At 47.6% G+C, this 16450-nt stretch overlaps 1 protein-coding gene across 2 annotated transcripts in view; it reads left to right on the plus strand.

Moving 5' to 3' along the window:
- SORL1 (sortilin related receptor 1) overlaps positions 1-16450 on the plus strand; it is a 170122-nt gene that overhangs the window by 95259 nt on the left and 58413 nt on the right. For both annotated transcript variants that reach the window (XM_061440624.1, XM_061440625.1), the window contains exons 17-22: positions 708-880; positions 1907-2038; positions 5502-5593; positions 7260-7506; positions 8189-8327; positions 14076-14249. In XM_061440624.1, the coding sequence (XP_061296608.1) occupies positions 708-880; positions 1907-2038; positions 5502-5593; positions 7260-7506; positions 8189-8327; positions 14076-14249 (957 nt within the window). The remainder of the gene's footprint in view (positions 1-707; positions 881-1906; positions 2039-5501; positions 5594-7259; positions 7507-8188; positions 8328-14075; positions 14250-16450) is intronic.

Raw genomic sequence — 16450 nt, forward strand, 5'->3', positions numbered from 1 at the left:
GACTGCAGCCTACCAGGCTCCTCTGTCCATGGGATTTTCCAGGCAATAGTCCTGGAATGGATTGCCATTTCCTTCTCCAGGGGATCTTCCCAACGCAGGGATAGAACCCGGGTCTCCCACATTGTAGACAGACACTTTACCATCTGAGCCACCAGGGCCAGGAACATATATATTATTACTTTAAAAGTAGAATAGGTTGATATGATTGCTCTGTATCATGAACAATATTGAATGGGTGAGCAAATAGATTAGAAAACTTAGCTATAAGTCTTCAGTGGAAAGTTCCCTAGTCAGTGAGGTTACGGTGCCACATGATGCGGCCCGTCCTGTGATCAGGAGGAATGTGCTGAGTGGTATGACTATTTTCATATGTGACCAAAACTTTTAGGTTGAGCTCTGAAGCTGGATATTGGAGCATGCCTACTATGGAGGGCAGGGCTGTGGAGGACACAGATTTGGGGAAAAAACAAAAAAAAATGTAGCAGTAAAAAGCAGAGATTCATGAATGTCTGAGTAGCTTGGCCGAGGCAGAAATGTTATTGCTTTACCCTCCTTCTAAGTCACGATCCCTAGGTTCTCACTTGATTCATGCCTTGTGCCATCCATGGCTCTGAGGCTTCTGGGTGAGAAAGAGGTAGGTCGGACGTGCGAGGACCCCTTCAGCACCCCCAGGCCCACCTGCCCTCTTGTCTTGTGTGTCTGTGCAGAGGAGAACGAGTTCATCTTGTACGCTATGCGCAAGTCCATCCATCGCTACGACCTGGCCTCAGGGGCCACCGAGCAGCTGCCCCTCACTGGGCTGCGGTCAGCGGTGGCCCTGGACTTCGACTATGACCGCAACTGCTTGTACTGGTCCGACCTGGCCTTGGACGTCATCCAGGTGCGTCTTCCCTGGGTCTGCTTGTGGGGGCCCTGCCTTGTGACTGCTGAGTCCAGGTAAACCTATTTCAGAGTGTTCTAAGGAGATGGGTACTTGAGGTTTTTAAGTTTTATCTCATCTCAGGGCCAATGGATGACACTTTGCAGTTTTATGTTCTAGTATTTTCTTTCCCTGCCTACCAGAGGGAGCCCTCAAATCTGCATTCCTGCTTGTAAGTGAGGTCTCCCTTTTCCTGCTGGGAAGATTTTAGGGTTCAGTATGTAGCCCTCTATGTCCCTATTATCATACCCACTGCCTCGTTCATGTCCTTCTTTTCAAGCCCTGATATAGTAACTCTTGACTTCTCTGTAATTCACGTAATTATCCACTTCAGCTATTCCGAGCACAGTCAAGAACCAGAAAGTAAGCTGTAAAGATCGCTGGGAAGGCCAGATAATTGGCCATACTTGCAGACCCGTGCATTTTAAAGAGAGCTCTTTGATCTTTTTTCATTGCCTATTTAATCCTTTTATAAAAGCAATTCTAACAAGTTTTATCTGGACTTCCAACCCAATAGAAATTTTACAGGGCCTGGGTATTTGAGGAGGTGGGGGAAGGGGCTGCTGCCCGTGGCTGTCCAAGTGGTAGTACCTGATGACTTGGAGCCTCCGAGGGAGGAAGGACTATAAAAAGCAGACACAGGATCTTAGAAATAACAGCAATCTGGTTTCATTTATTTTAAAAGCAAGCAGACTCATGCATCTTGGTCATCTCTACCTCATTATTGTGATACAACGTAGCTCAGTGACCAGTGTTCACGACCATCATGCAGGCAGATATAAATGACTTGGTTCTGTTAAGTTATCCTGCTTTAAACAGGAAGCTGTAATCCATTTAAGAAATGCTTTTAGTGAAAAACGGCTTCATGCATGTGGAACACTGCTCTTGCCAGTCAAGCCAGTTGAATAAGCAGGTTCCCATCGATGGAACTGATTTGGCTGGAGGTCATGTGCGCATTTCACAGTGTTTCTTCTTCTGTCTCTTTAGCGCCTCTGTTTAAACGGGAGTACGGGGCAGGAGGTGATCATCAATTCTGGCCTGGAGACAGTAGAAGCCTTGGCTTTTGAACCCCTCAGCCAGTTACTTTACTGGGTGGATTCTGGCTTCAAAAAGATTGAGGTACGTGCCTTCTGTGCTGTCTGTGATTAAGCAAGCAGGGAGGCGCCTGGCTGGGAGCCAAATTTGACACAGAGGGGAAGCCAGTGTGTCCAGCTCCTCTGGAGATTCCCTGAGATTTGCAGAGAAAGGGGGTCCCATGTGCAAACAGGATGTCTGCATCTGTCAAACAGAGATTTCATTAAGATACCTGAACACTTGTATTGGGGCTAGCAGCAGCATAGCGTAGAAATCGTAAAGATAATGATACTGTTACAGCATTGCTATAATGCTGTGACATCCACACTCCAGTATTACGCTTTTAGTGTAATGTGATGTAGATAATATTGTGACTGCCATCCTCATTGTGGTTGTAATGTGGTTGCCATGCTCTCGTGGTCGTTTCCTGTTGGAACCACTTTGCGTGAATTCTCTGATTCACTTCTCACAGCTGCCCTGTAAGGTAGGTCCTCTCACCTCCTCACTTCACCTGTCTGCACCTGAGCTCTGCAGGACCGAGAGGGGTAAGAGATCATGGGCTCCTAGGCATGCTCAACTCCTGCATATTCCTGCTGGGGCCCTGGGGCACCGTCTCAATACCTCTTTACACTGACTTCTGGGGAGGCATGACTTGTGTAAGGCGCGGTAGAAACAGGGAGACCCAGAGAGACAGGACAGATGACCAGCAAAAGCCACAAACTTGAGAGATGGACCTGGGTTCAGTCTTTATCCCCCCCTTTTTTTTAATTAAAAAAAAGTATTTATTTTTATTTATTTGGCTGCACCAGATCTTAGTTGCAGCACTCAGGATCTTCTTTCGTTGTGGCCTGTGGCATATTTAGTTGAGGCATGTGAACTCTTTAGTTACAACGTGTGGGATCTAGTTCCCTGACCAGGGATCGAACCCCGGCCCCCTGCGTTGGGAGTTTGGGATCTTAGCCACTGGACCAGAGAGAAGTCCCCTAGTCCTTATTCTGGTAGCTAAATGACTCAGGAGAGTATCTTATCCCCTCTAAGCTCCAGTGTCTTCATCCGTAAGATGAAGATTCCGTTGTGTAGTCAGTCGTTTGGCAGGTGCTGTGTCCTGGCCCACTGCAGGCCGGGTCTGGTTTTAGATCACGGTGATACAGCAGGAGGCAAGACATGCAGGTCCCTGTGCTGAGAGATTAGGTTTTAGTGGAGGAAGCAAAATAACAAAGAAATAAGTCTATCTGTCCTGTTGGTGCCATGTGCTGTGGTGAACATCACACAGGGTATGTGATTACGTGACGGGGGAGAGGAGGTGTCTTCGAGGTGACATCTGAGATGAGCTGTGACCGAGCAAGGATCATTGGAGTGTTCCCCTCATGGGACGGTTGAGAGAAAGTGCCGGGGTCCAGCCCCGGCTGATCCAGGGTATTCGAAGCGGGGACGGCGTCGTCGAGGGTCAGGATACAATAGCTTCAATTAGATATTAATTAAAGATATAAAGAGTAATAGAATAAGGATAGCTCAGTAGGAAAATTCAGTGGAGAAAAGAGGCTGAATAGCTTGGTTTACGTGGGAGACCAATAAAACTTCAAGACAAGAAGTTTGCACCACTTACATAGGCCACAGGCGTCCTTCCGTTCTCCCAAAGGAGAGGAGACACTGAGGCCTCCCCGGTCGGATCTTAGAAGCCCAGGCATAATTAGTAAGCATGGTGGGTTCCACGCTCCAGATGGAGACTCAGCCAGAGTGAGAGAGAGAGAGACATGGGGAGACCAGTATTTCGAGACACTGATCCCAATTCTTTATTTTCCAGAGTCTGTTTTTATACACTGAGATGTTATACAAAAGTCACGTGGGGACAGCAGTCCTGACTTTTATTAAAGTCAGGTGCTTCATACAAATGTATACAGAGGTCTTAGGGGTGTTACATCATCTTCTGGCCAGGGGGGGCCTGCTGACAATTTACGACCCTCTCCTTGTGACAACGGTCAGTCAACCAGGACACTTTTTTCTCCAGGGCTGATTATTCTTAAAACAGACACCACCCAAATAAAGTTACATTCCTATAGGGTGAGGGTGTAGTGGGTTTTAGTTAAGGAAAGAATTTACTTAGCCTAAGGTCTAACGTGATTAATATCAAAGGTTAATACTTAGTTCTTCTATATATTCATTAATGTGTGTAAGGGCAGGGGATGTGGAGACTTAGCAACAAACATTGGCTCAACAAATGAAAAACCCTTCACCAATACAATTTCTAATCAGCCCATTATACTTATACTAATAGTTTTCTAACTTTTCTAAGGAACCTGTTTTTAGAAGGTTTAAAGCATCTCGTGCCTCTCACAGTTGGGAAGCTGTGAGCGATCACATGTGGCCGGACAAGCCTGTCAGGCAGGCCAGAGAACCTTCAGAGGAATTTGTGGGTTAAAACACTCTTGTCACACCCAGGAGTTTTTATTAACTGGAGCTCTAAGTCAACTTCTTCTCCGAAAGAGGTGGTGGGGGACAGCCCCCTGTAAAGTCAGAGGTGTAGGTGAGAGCACAAAGTAGTAAAGTAGGCAGGCTCTGGTTATGGGGGTAGAAGCTCGAGGAGTTCCAGGGGGACTCCTGAGGCTCGATCCCGCCTTTGCGTATGTCGAGCCTCCTTCCTCATGACCTTTGTCACGGGCGGAGTACCTCACTCTGGCCCCCAACAAGAAAGGGTGGAAGGATGCATAGCAGTGGTCACATTCTGAGCCGTGCGTCGGTGGTCTTGTCGTTACTCTTCCTCTTTCTTTTTTTAATTGAGTGTGCTTAGCACTTTGCTAGAAGGATGCAGGTAAAGCTTGAGTGTCTATAGGCTCACAGTGTAAACTCAAATACTGTGTGTGAAATGGTGAAAGAAGAGTCAGTGATGAGAACTGTGGATGCCCATTGATCAAGGTGGACCAGAAAGGTTAGCAGAGGAGGGGTATTTTGAAGGAAGGATAGGATTTGATTAAAAAGCAGAGGACAGGTCTTGGGGGGATACATGGCAAGAGCAGACGGGAGTGGGTATATCAGGCTTGGGGATCCCTAAGAAGACCAGTCTCCCTGAGGTTGTAGGGGCTGACACGGAGGAGAGAGAATGTGGAGAGAAAAGAATCTGGGGACTCTCATTTGGGGAGGTGGTGACTTTGAGAATTTGTTTTATGGATAAAGCAGAGACATTGGTGGCTTTGGAGCTTGGAGTGGCAGAGGCGGGTGGAGTAAATAAACACGCAGCAAACACTTACTTTGTGCAGGTAATCACACCCCCAGAACTGGGGGTGCAGGTGATGGTGGCTCCTCTGTCAGACCCTTTGAGAATTGCTGCCTGAACCCGAGGAGGGAGCAACTCAATCTGGCTGGAGAATGGGGCAGGTTTCCCAAATCAGTCTACAGGGGAATCCAGCCACCATAGAGGACCATAGGTGGGAACCAAGAAGGAAACTTTGCAGCGTGGGTCTCATCAGGAGCTCAGACCCCTCTAAGCCATTCCCTCTCCTTTATTTGTCAGGTGGGGCATCCAGACGGCGACTTCCGCCTCACTATTGTCAATTCCTCTGTGCTCGATCGACCCAGGGCTCTGGTCCTCGTACCTCAAGATGGGTAAGTGTGGTCCCAGAGAAGATCCATGTGGGTCCAGGGCTGCCACAGATAGAGTCTCTTGGTAATGCAAACTGCTGGCCAAAAACTTGTTTCTTATCATTGTGGTTGAAATAATCTAGGACCTGCAAGTCTTGGAGCCGTAGCTTAGTCATCCTGGGCTGCACACTCCATCCCCTTTCTGTTAGCAAGCATCTCAGTCTGTAGGCACCCAGATGTCTTGCAGCTGTGGGGTGTTTCCCTAACAGAAAATAGTATTTAAAGTCTCTCTGGTCATAATCAGCCCTGCTTGAATATTGTAAGGAGCCTTTATCTTGAGTTTCACGTGTGATACAAATATTTAAACCATTCTTTCTTTTTCCTGCCCCCAGCTTGTGTTTTCTTACCAACAGTTTGCATGCAAACTGGAAAATGGGAAATGCAGAGGTGCTTCTCACTAATTTATTGCTAACTTAAGGAAACATACCTAAAAAGGGAAATTCTGGATTAGTCTTTCTAGCATTTGTGATTGAGAAATCAGTTTTTAAAAGAAAATTCTGAAAGTAACATATGCACTTGGTTAAAAATATTAAAAGAAAGTAGAAATTTATGAAATGAAAAATATTGGTTTCTTCTTTTCGCGTTCACATTTTCTAGGAGTAATCATGGTTGATATGTTCTTGTGTCTCATTCAGAGTTTATTTTTACCCATGTACTTGTGTACACCCTTTAACACACAGAGACACATATGCACACACATGCATCAAGGAGGATCATAGGATACTTACTATTCTGCATGCTTTAAAAATATTAATATGGTTGGAAGATTTTTTAATCTGAACGCATGTAGATCCTTAGACGTTTTATTGTTCTTTTCTATGTACCATAATGTAACAATTTACAGATTAATATTTTTGTGTGTATATATACACACACACACACACACACACTTAAATAGATATATATGTATGTGTGCACATCTACCTATATATGTATATTTTTTGCTAGTGTGGACAGTGGGCTTCCCAAGTGACTCAATGGTGAAGAATCCACATGCAATTCAGGAGACCTGGGTTTGATCCCTGGGTTAAGAAGATTCCCTGGAGAAGGAAATGGCAGCCTACTCCAGTATTCTTGCCTGGGAAGTCCCATGGACAGAGAAGCCTGGTAGGCTCCTGTCCATGGGGTCGTAAAGAGTCTGACACAATTTAATGGCTAAACAGCAACAAATGTGAACAATGCTGATGATGAACATGTTTGTACACTCTCTTTGCATAACTTGATTCTATCCATAGATCAATTCCAGTAAAAGAATTTCTGGGTCAGGTAGTTAACTGGCTTTAAGTAGTATAATTAGAGATTACAATAACAAGGCCTAACTAACTGGCTGAATGCTTGGCACTTTGGAGGAGTATTTGAGTGTCCATCTCCCCATTCTTTCCCCAATGGCTTAATGGTAAACAGTCTGCCTGCAGTGTAGGAGATGCAGGTTCCATCTCTGGGTAGGGAAGATCCCCTGGAGGAGGGCGTGGCAATCCACTCCAGTATCCTGGCCTGGAGAATCCCATGGACAGAGGAGCCTGGTAGGCTGTGGTCCATGGGATCTCAAAGAGTTGGACATGACTGAAGCGACTGAGCACGCACACTCCCCATTCTGATGGGATGTGTGTTTTTCCCTGGTTTCGCCCAGGGTGATGTTCTGGACCGACTGGGGGGACCTGAGGCCTGGCATTTACCGGAGCAACATGGATGGTTCGGCTGCCTACCGCCTTGTATCAGCGGATGTGAAGTGGCCCAACGGCATCGCCGTGGACGAGCAGTGGATCTACTGGACGGATGCCTACCTGGACTGTATTGAGCGGATCACTTTCAGTGGCCAGCAGCGCTCCGTCATCCTGGACAACCTCCCGCACCCCTACGCTATTGCTGTCTTTAAGGTGGGACCTCACTTGTTCCCAGCATTGGGCAACCTGTCTACGTGGGCGAGGAGCAGACTGAGGCAAAGAGCCTGCTGTCTCTGGGTTTTTACTGAGATGCTTATCTAACTTGTAGAAAATCAGTTCATTTCTGAATTGGAGGCAGTTTCTTTTGGCACCTAGAGAGGGATTCCAGACCCAGCTGCCAGGGATCTAGGGTGCTCGTCATTCTCATTTCAAAAGGTTGAAGTTCAAGGTTGCATCTGATGAAAATTCCTGGCTTGCCTCTCGGTGTTGGTAGCCTCCATTGGGCTCCGAGTTCCCGTCTGTTGTGAGGTTTGCTCTCTTCATTTCCTGATGTCTTGAGATGAGCCCCACCCTGCCTCCTGGGGGCCTTGTCATTTGTGCTTCAACCCTGCAACATAAAGTAGTTCTTCAGATTTTGAACTCAAGGGTTGAGCTTGTGGTCAGACTCGAACACTCATCAGATAGCTTCTTTGGGGTGGTTCCTTAAGTGTGGATATTTGGTGAGGTTTGGATAAAAGCACTGATTCCTACCTTTAACTGGCATCTTGCTCACACCAATCATTCATCCAGGGAATGTCAGGTGTCCACTCCACAGTGGAGTTCTTGTTCTTAATGCGGGTTCTGAGTGAAAGACAGAAGAGCTGACTAATGAGTGAATCTAATCTCATCTTTTTAGAATGAGATATACTGGGATGACTGGTCACAGCTCAGCATCTTCCGAGCTTCCAAATACAGCGGGTCCGACATGGCCATTCTGGCGAGCCGGCTCACGGGGCCCATGGACTTGAAGATTTTCTACCGGGGCAAGACAACTGGTAAGGCAGCATGCCCTCCTTCATCTCTGTCGCATTGATCTCTCGAAAGGGGCTGGGTGTGGGCAATCCCTGCTGAAGCAGGGTCTGGCAGCCTGTGTCTTTGTTGTCACGACAACATGCACATTATTTAATTTCTTCCTAATGACATCTTAATTTCTTTTCTAATGATACACAAACAGCTGGAAGACAGTGTGTCTTTGCCTGCCTGGAACGCTGGTGTTTGGTGGGTAATTACACCCTCCTCCTGCCTCTGGCCCCTGACTGCTGGGCGGTGTGGCTTCTCTCGAAGCTCGAGAGGCCCAGCGTGCACTGCATCCTCGTTTGGCACCTGGACAGGGAGCCATGCTGTGCTGGGTGCACAGCCAGTGCTGGTTCCCGACAGGAGTCCGGTCTTCTCTGGTCACTCAGATGACGGGTCAATTGCTCACTGAAACCTGCTTCCCTTGCACGGCAGAGTCTAGTTATAGGATGACTTATTTCTTGTCCTCACCGTGAAACTCTAAACCCCATGAAGAAGGAGGTTTTGTCTTTTTTGCTCAGTAATCTTACCAGTGCCCAGCAGTCAGTCGCTGCTCACTTCACAGTTGCTGAAAGAAGAAGGGGTGGGGCAGGGGAAGCCTTGCCAGGGCCTGTAGAGAATGAGTGTCTGAAAGATGATGGGGTGAGGCTTCAAGACCTGCTGCCAGGCTCTGCCTGGCTGTCCTGGGCTCTGAGACTGTTCAGTAGGACACCTTCTTCCTTCTTCATTGCCCATTCCCTTTGTGGATCTCCCAGTCACACTATTAATTATGGAGGAGAGGGATCAGGACAAACCACCCCCACCACCCTCCCCTAGAAGAGTAGTCCCCTTAAGAAGGACCTTCTTTATCTCAGCAGGACTCAGTAGCATCCTGGGTCTGCTGACGGCCCTTTATTGACAGACTGCTGGGCTTCCTGTTTTGAACTAGGACGTTGATGTTGTCTTGCGGTTTTTGGCTGGCCCTGTGCTAAGAGAAAATTGACTCTCAGGGGAAGTAATACGGCTATAGATATCACCGCTGTGCTTTTGGGACTGGAGAGCGGAGCATGAGAAAGGGGAAACTTTATAGTTTTCAGAAAACTATAAAGAATCCTAGAGATGGAAGTTTGTATTATTGTTGCGCCTTCGCAGCTGACCTGTGAGGTGGGCAGGGCTGGTATTAGGATCGTGGTTTCTCGATTAGGGAACGGAATCTCACATATGAATAAGCTTTCTCAAAGGCCCCTCTCTTATTTAGGAGCTGAGTTTTTTGTTCCAGTTCTCCCATAAAGCGAAGAAGTCACATTCTTTCCTAGAGGAGGTGCCTGTTTTGAAATAAGAAGAAAGAGACAAAAAACAAAAAAAATACAAAAGAAATAAATGCGATAGGGAGAGAGGAATCCTGCTTTCCAGCTCTAGTGGTTGAAATCCCAGGGCTTTTGACGGAGGACACCCACCCCTACTGATCGGGCCCGCTGGCAAGCCGAGGGAACAATCAACATTTCTCCAGGTTACCTCCCCGTCTGGAAGAGCAGGTCTGTGTTTTGACATGTGCTTGTAAGCACCTGTTGGCTGAGCACACAGCCTCAGCTCCTGCAACTCCATGTTCAGATGAACCAGAGAACCCTGGTTTCCCACCCACAGGCTTGGCCGGTCACTTCATCCTAGCTGCCATGCTGTGACCTGGAGGCTGCTCTGGTGAATTTAAATAAGTCATCAAGGGGAAATACCGGCCTGTCTCCTGCCTCCAGGGGCCCCCCTGCCCACAGATGCAAGGCCAGGGAAGCATGTCTGTCATCTCTCAGGCCTGTATGAGTTCAAGCATTTACAGTGGTCTCCGGCTGCCAGCACTGCCTGTCTGCAGTGGGTGCCTCTTGGCCTTGAACTTGTTTGCTCCATCCTGCCTGCTCTGTTGGACATTGAGAGTGTTGCAAGTTTATGATGGTATTGGCCATCCCCAGTGCCAAGCAAGCTTTATTTCCTCTGTTGTCTGCTCCTGACACATCCAGGACTTTGTACAAGCCATGTGTAAGGTAATAACAGCAGTGATAAAGGACATTTACTCTAAGGGATTTTGCTGTGTCATAAGCACCACACTGATTTCCTTAGTGGGCTTGTATAACCTCAGTTTGGAGAATGAAATGGCAACCCACTCCAGTATTCTTGCCTGGGAAATCCTTTGGATAGAGGAGCCTGGTGGGCTTCAGTCCATGGGGGTCACATCAGAGTTGTCATGATTTAACAGTTTCCCCCAAGTCCATGTGTATTATTAATAGTCCCATTTTACAGATGAGAACCTGGAAATGAGGTGCAGTAACATCTCTCCATCACACATTTAGTTAGTGGTGGGAATTTGAGCCATGGCCTAGTTGACTTCAGAGCTTGAACGTCCGGGAAACCCCCAGGCTCTGTTCCACCTCTCCCCTGCTGTTGGATTAACAGTGCCCCAGTGAACGACAGTGATTTAGGAGTTGTGGGTTTTAGTGGATTCTTGTTTAGGATGATTAGAATTTTGTTCACGTGCAGTGTTGTCAATTTAGAATATTTAGTTATAAACAGGCGCATTTTTTTCGGTCTTCATACCTGGTTGTTCTTACACAGTGTTCCTGGAATTTACTCTTCATAGAGAGTGTTCTTTTCTTTAAACAACTCTGTCAGCAGGGCTATAGTGTATTCAGTTGATGCTGCGATGGGTTAAACTGTTTTGGAGTTCTTGGACTGTTTCTTCAGAGCCTGCAGTAAACACACCGTTTTCAATGTCTATCATGAGGGTAACTATTTGCCATACGAGGTGGATCTGATTTTGATATTGTCGAGTGTGTGGATGGTTAAGCCTGATAATAGCAGTGTTGGCTCCTCAGAGGGTTCTGGAGGAATTTTCCAAAGAGGAGATCTGTAAGTGTCCTGGATGTGCCCAGTGAAGGCCTCACAGGGCTAACGTTTGGTCTTCGGAATGGACGTCTTTGGAGATGGAGGCTGTCAGCTGCCCTGTCTTCACACGGCCCCCCATGGCCCACACCAGACGACGGTGTCCTCGGGCAGGGGTCTCTGGCTGTGTTCTGATGGAACTCTGCCACATCTTCCTTATGTTCTCCCAGGTTCTCTGTGACCAGGGCTCCCATTTTCTGTACTGTGGCATGTGTGTTTATTTTAAATATATATATATTTATTTATTTCTTCATTCATTCCTTTGGCTGCCCCAGGTCTTCGTTGCAGCTCTCGGAGTCTTTAGTTGCAGCGTGTGGAATCTAGTTCTCTGACCAGGGGTCAAACCCAGGCCCCATACGTTAGGAATGCAGAGTCTTAGCCACTGGCCCACCAGGGAAGTCCCTGTGCCACGGCTTTGGACCTACCCACACGTGCCTGCCCTGCCTACTCCTTTAGAATCAGTGACTTGGTCGCATGGTTTGGGGTTTGTCCCTGGCCGTGCCTCTCAGATTACAGTTTCATTCATGCCTATGGGTGCCAGTCTCTAGCAATACTGCGGCTCCCTTTGGGTTCTGTACTTTCAGTTTTCTTCTTTGGGTGGAAACACTTACCCTGCATGTGAAAATGTCACTAATGCTATTTCACAGACAGAGTCCATGTGAAAATAACTCCTGTTGATGAGTATTTGTTAAATATTCTATTATTGTTCAATTTCTTGGAACGTCGGATGACATGGTGTCCTTTGAATACAAAGAACATGTTCCAGAACCCCAGATGGGGTTGTTTTTGTTATTGGCAACTCGGCATTCCCTCCTGCAGCCCACGGCAGGTGCATTTGAGATAAAGGGACAGGCATCTGCCCACGGAACAGATGAGAGGGAGCTGGTTCCTGGCATTTCTACTCCCATCAGCAGGTTATTCACTGTGATGATCCAGCCTATTGGTTGATGGAGTCAGTTGCAGACCCCTTTGAATGTTTCATCAAACATGTATCCCCCGGTTGTGTGTATTTTATCCACTTGGTGATGCCTTGTGCTCTTGGATCCTTAGCATCAAAGCAACACTGTTGCTGTATCATGAGGAATTTTATTTTTTACATGTAGTTTATACCAGTTAAACACCAAGGAGATGCCGACACATTTGCAGCTTACGAGTATGTCCTCACTCGTCTCATTACCAGTTGTCATGAATGAACCCTGTTTCCCTACCTGCAGGCCAGGATGGCATCGGCTAAACTTTGGCTGGCTGGAAACAGATTACTTAGATTTGATTCAGGGCACAACTGAAGAATCTGTATCAGCTGAGTTTTACCCAAGCGTTTTACATTTATTTTCCCCAATTAAAATTTTATTTATTCATTTATTCATTTTTGGCTGTGCTGAGTCTTTGTTGGCCTTCCCAGGTGGTGCTAGTGGGAAGACACATGGCTGCCAGTGCAAGAGACAGAAGAGGCACGGGCTCAGTCCTTGAGTGGGGAAGATCCCTTGGAGGAGGAAATGGCAATCTACTCCAGTGTTCTTCTCTGGAGAATCCCATGGACAGAGGAGCCTGGCAGGCTGTGGTCCGTGGTGTCACAAAGAGTCAGACACGATGGAAGCTACTTAGCACACATGGGTCTTTGTTGTTTCCTGGGCTTTTCTCTAGTTGTGGCGAGCGGGCTTCTCATCAAGGTGGCTTCTCTTGTTGCGGGGCGCGGGCTCTAGGCACGTGGGCTGCAGTAGTTGTGGCACATGGGCTTAGTTGCTCCGCAGCATGTGGGATCTTCCTGGATCAGGGATCGAGTCCTGGTGGATTCATAACTACTGAGCCACCAGGGAAGCCCCTATTTAGTTTTGATTATGAGTAGTCACAGGCAAAAAGAAAAACACACATTTCTTAGTTTACATGACTTTCACATTGCTTGATCACTGTATCACATTTTCAGCTGTTGGGAAATGGTTTCCTCTGTTATGGCTCCTCTGTCTCCTTCCCAGAAGGATGCGGGGGATAGAAAACACCTCCATCGCTGTGCATCCACAAACGTTCTCTCTCAAGAGTGCAGTGAAGGATCGTATGGACTCTAGCTGGCATTCTTTTTGGGAAGCTGAACCGCAGAAAAGATTGGAAATAGTGGACTAGATCAACATTAGCCCATTGCCCATGGGTTTATTGCCTAATGGCTATCTGGTCGGTTCCTCACTGAGCTCAGCGGCTGTGCTCTGATAGCACAAAGGAATTAAGGAAGCAGACTTGGATTTTTGTTTGGGGCCTGCAGGTACTTGGGTGTATGTTCATTCTAGTTAAGGGCTTTTGGGTCACAAGGCACAGAAAACCACTCAAGCTAAAAGTGCTATGGAAAGAATGCAGGGAGATGGGAAGGAACTCAAGAGAAGAGGCACAGGTGTGTTGATGGGGACTGGGGCCGGGCCTGGCCGAGCCCCACAACCCCCGCACCCCGGGTACCGGTGTCATCCTTTCTTCTCTTCCTAAGTCGGCTTCATCCTCCTGATGCTGCAGACTTACCTGCCCGCCTCTGACTGGCACAGGTTTTTGCCTTGCATCCCCTGAGACACCCCTCGGCGACGACCCTCCTCCCCCCTGCAGCTCCCCGCCTATCTTGTGGTGTCTCATCGTCCTCCATCCAGATTCCCGGTGGGCTTGGTTTCGGGGCCATCCGATCCAGCTGGGGCCCTGCTCACGCTCTCCACTGCACCTTTCTCTTCCTGAGCTGCTTATCGTGGGGTCCGTGAGTCTGTAAAAGGATGAGTCCCTGGGTCTCAGGCCTGCGTTTGGCGCCCCCTGGTGACTGCTAACCCGGCCGCTGCCACCTGTCTCCTCTCCAGGAAGCAATGCCTGTGTGTCCCGGCCTTGCAGCCTGCTGTGCCTGCCCAAGGCCGACGGCAGCAGGAGCTGCAGGTGTCCAGACGGTGTGTCCAGCAGTGTCCTCCCGTCCGGAGACCTGATGTGCGAGTGCCCTCCTGGCTACCAGCAGAAGAACCACACGTGTGTCAAAGAAGGTGTGTCTCCTTCTTCCTTTTCTGCCCATCCTCCCCCTTTGATGTGTCTTTGATGCACTCGTGTTTGGGGTTTTTGAAAACATCCAAGGTAGACAATAAAACCCTCTAGACACAGGCATCCTAGTTCACCTTCCAAGGCCCGTGGTCCCTCAGTCCTCATCCAGAACAGGCCCACATTGTTCTTTTAAAGATGAGTTACTTTGGGGTTAAATGTCGGGGGATGCAGACCTTCCTGTGAGTGCACCTGTCTTTTCTGTTTCTGCCTCTTCCTCTCCTCATCCACCCCACACCAATCATCCCCAGCTCCTCCTGCTTCTGTAAGTGTGCAGGGTACAGTTGGCCCACCCTGACTTCAGCAAAGGACTCCTCCAGAGCTCACCTCATCTCATCCAGCAGTCCCCCTGCCCCCGCCCAGCCTAGAAACATCAGAACTTTCTGACCACAGCCAGAGGTCTGCAGCAGCCTCACCCTACTCCCTCTTGGAATCTGAACACACAAATTCTAACATGTCACCTTGAGTTTTTCCTTTTACCACTTCCCCAGTCCCCAGCCTCACATTTCTTTCGGGGAGGTGAGCCCCTGGAGGGGCCTTGCCACAAAGTATCCTGTTGATGAACACAGCCTGGATTCCTACCTTTCCTTATTCTCAAGCTTATATTTGCTTTGTAATCATAACTTCCCCTCTCACAGCATCCTTTGAGTCCAGGGAAGCAAAAACTGCAAAGTGGCCTTCTGGGCCCTCTTAAAAAATACAGATGGAAAAAAATGAGCCTTTTTGTCTAAGACACAGGGGCACTCTTTCAGGCTCTGGTCATCATCTTAAAGTTGTTTGGAAAGAAATGGGGTTAACACTGAATTCCAGGAGGAGGAGAAAAGGGCCTTTCTCTATCCCTGTCAGAAAGCCTTTACTTAATCCAGACAGGAGGCCAGTCATCACGTGTTCTTAACCCAGTTGACTAAACGGTGCACTTTTTTTTTTTTGTCTGTTTGAGGAATTATGACTGCTCACTTTGAAGGAGTCATGGGGTAGGAAAAAATCCTCAAAAATACGTAAAGCAAATCTCCATAATCCTCCTGGTTGTTAAATTGAACACACACTGAACATATATGACCGTATATAAACTATAAACTATAGATATAGATATACTGAACATGTGTATATAAACCTTATAGGTGTAGATAAACTGAACAGGTATAGATATACTATTTAGGTATAGATAAACTATATAGGTGTAGTGATAGTGAAGTCGCTCAGTCGTGTCCGACTCTCTGCGACCCTGTGGACTGTAGACTACCAGGCTCCTCTGGTAGTCTTCCCTGGTGGCTCAGACGGTAAAGCATCTATCTACAATGCAGGAGACCTGGGTTGGATCCCTGGGTCGGGAAGATTCCCTGGAGAAGGAAATGGCAACCCACTCCAGTACTCTTGCCTAGAAAACCCCATGGACAGAGGAGCTTGGTGCAGGCTACTGTCCATGGGGTTACAAAGAGTCGGGCACGACTGAGCGACTTCACTATATAGGTATAGATATACTGAATATGGATGTTTGAATAATGGCTACACAGGCTTCCCTTGTGGCTCAGCTGGTAAAGAATTTGCCTGGAATGCAGAAGAGCTCGGTTCAATCCCTGGGTTGGGAAGATCCCCTAAGGGAAAGGCTACCCACTCCAGTATTCTGGCCTAGAGAATTCCATGGATGTCCATGGGGTCGCAAAGAGTCAGACATGACTGAGCAACTTTCACTTCACTTCTCTTCTATGGCTACACAGTCCCTTAAGGAATTCCTTGTGGAGTTAGTATTTTTTTTTGTTTTCTTATGGCTATGGCATGTGGGATCATAGACTAGGGATTGAACCCACAGCCTCTGCAAAGTATTAACCACTGGAAGTGCAAAGTGTTAGCCACTGAATGGCGAAGAAAGCCCCTGGAATTAATATTTTATAGTGTTTATACGTCTCTACCCGCTAGATCCACCTGATATCATCACTCTCCTTTTTCATCATTGTAACCCCCTCTGCTGCTCCTAGAGGCCTCTCCTCCTTCAATTTTAATTAAAAGAGGAGAGAAGGAGGTCTCCTTGGATGCTGGTTTCCCTGCGGGCACCTGTGCAAAGCATCCCACTTCCCCTTTGCTGTCTGAGGCATGTTATTTGAGGAAGACGAAGGGAAACTTAGAACAGAAAGTCTTATGGTCCAGCAGG

The sequence above is a fragment of the Bos javanicus genome, chromosome 15 (assembly GCF_032452875.1).
Source record: "Bos javanicus breed banteng chromosome 15, ARS-OSU_banteng_1.0, whole genome shotgun sequence".
In the NCBI taxonomy this organism is placed as follows: domain Eukaryota; kingdom Metazoa; phylum Chordata; class Mammalia; order Artiodactyla; family Bovidae; genus Bos; species Bos javanicus.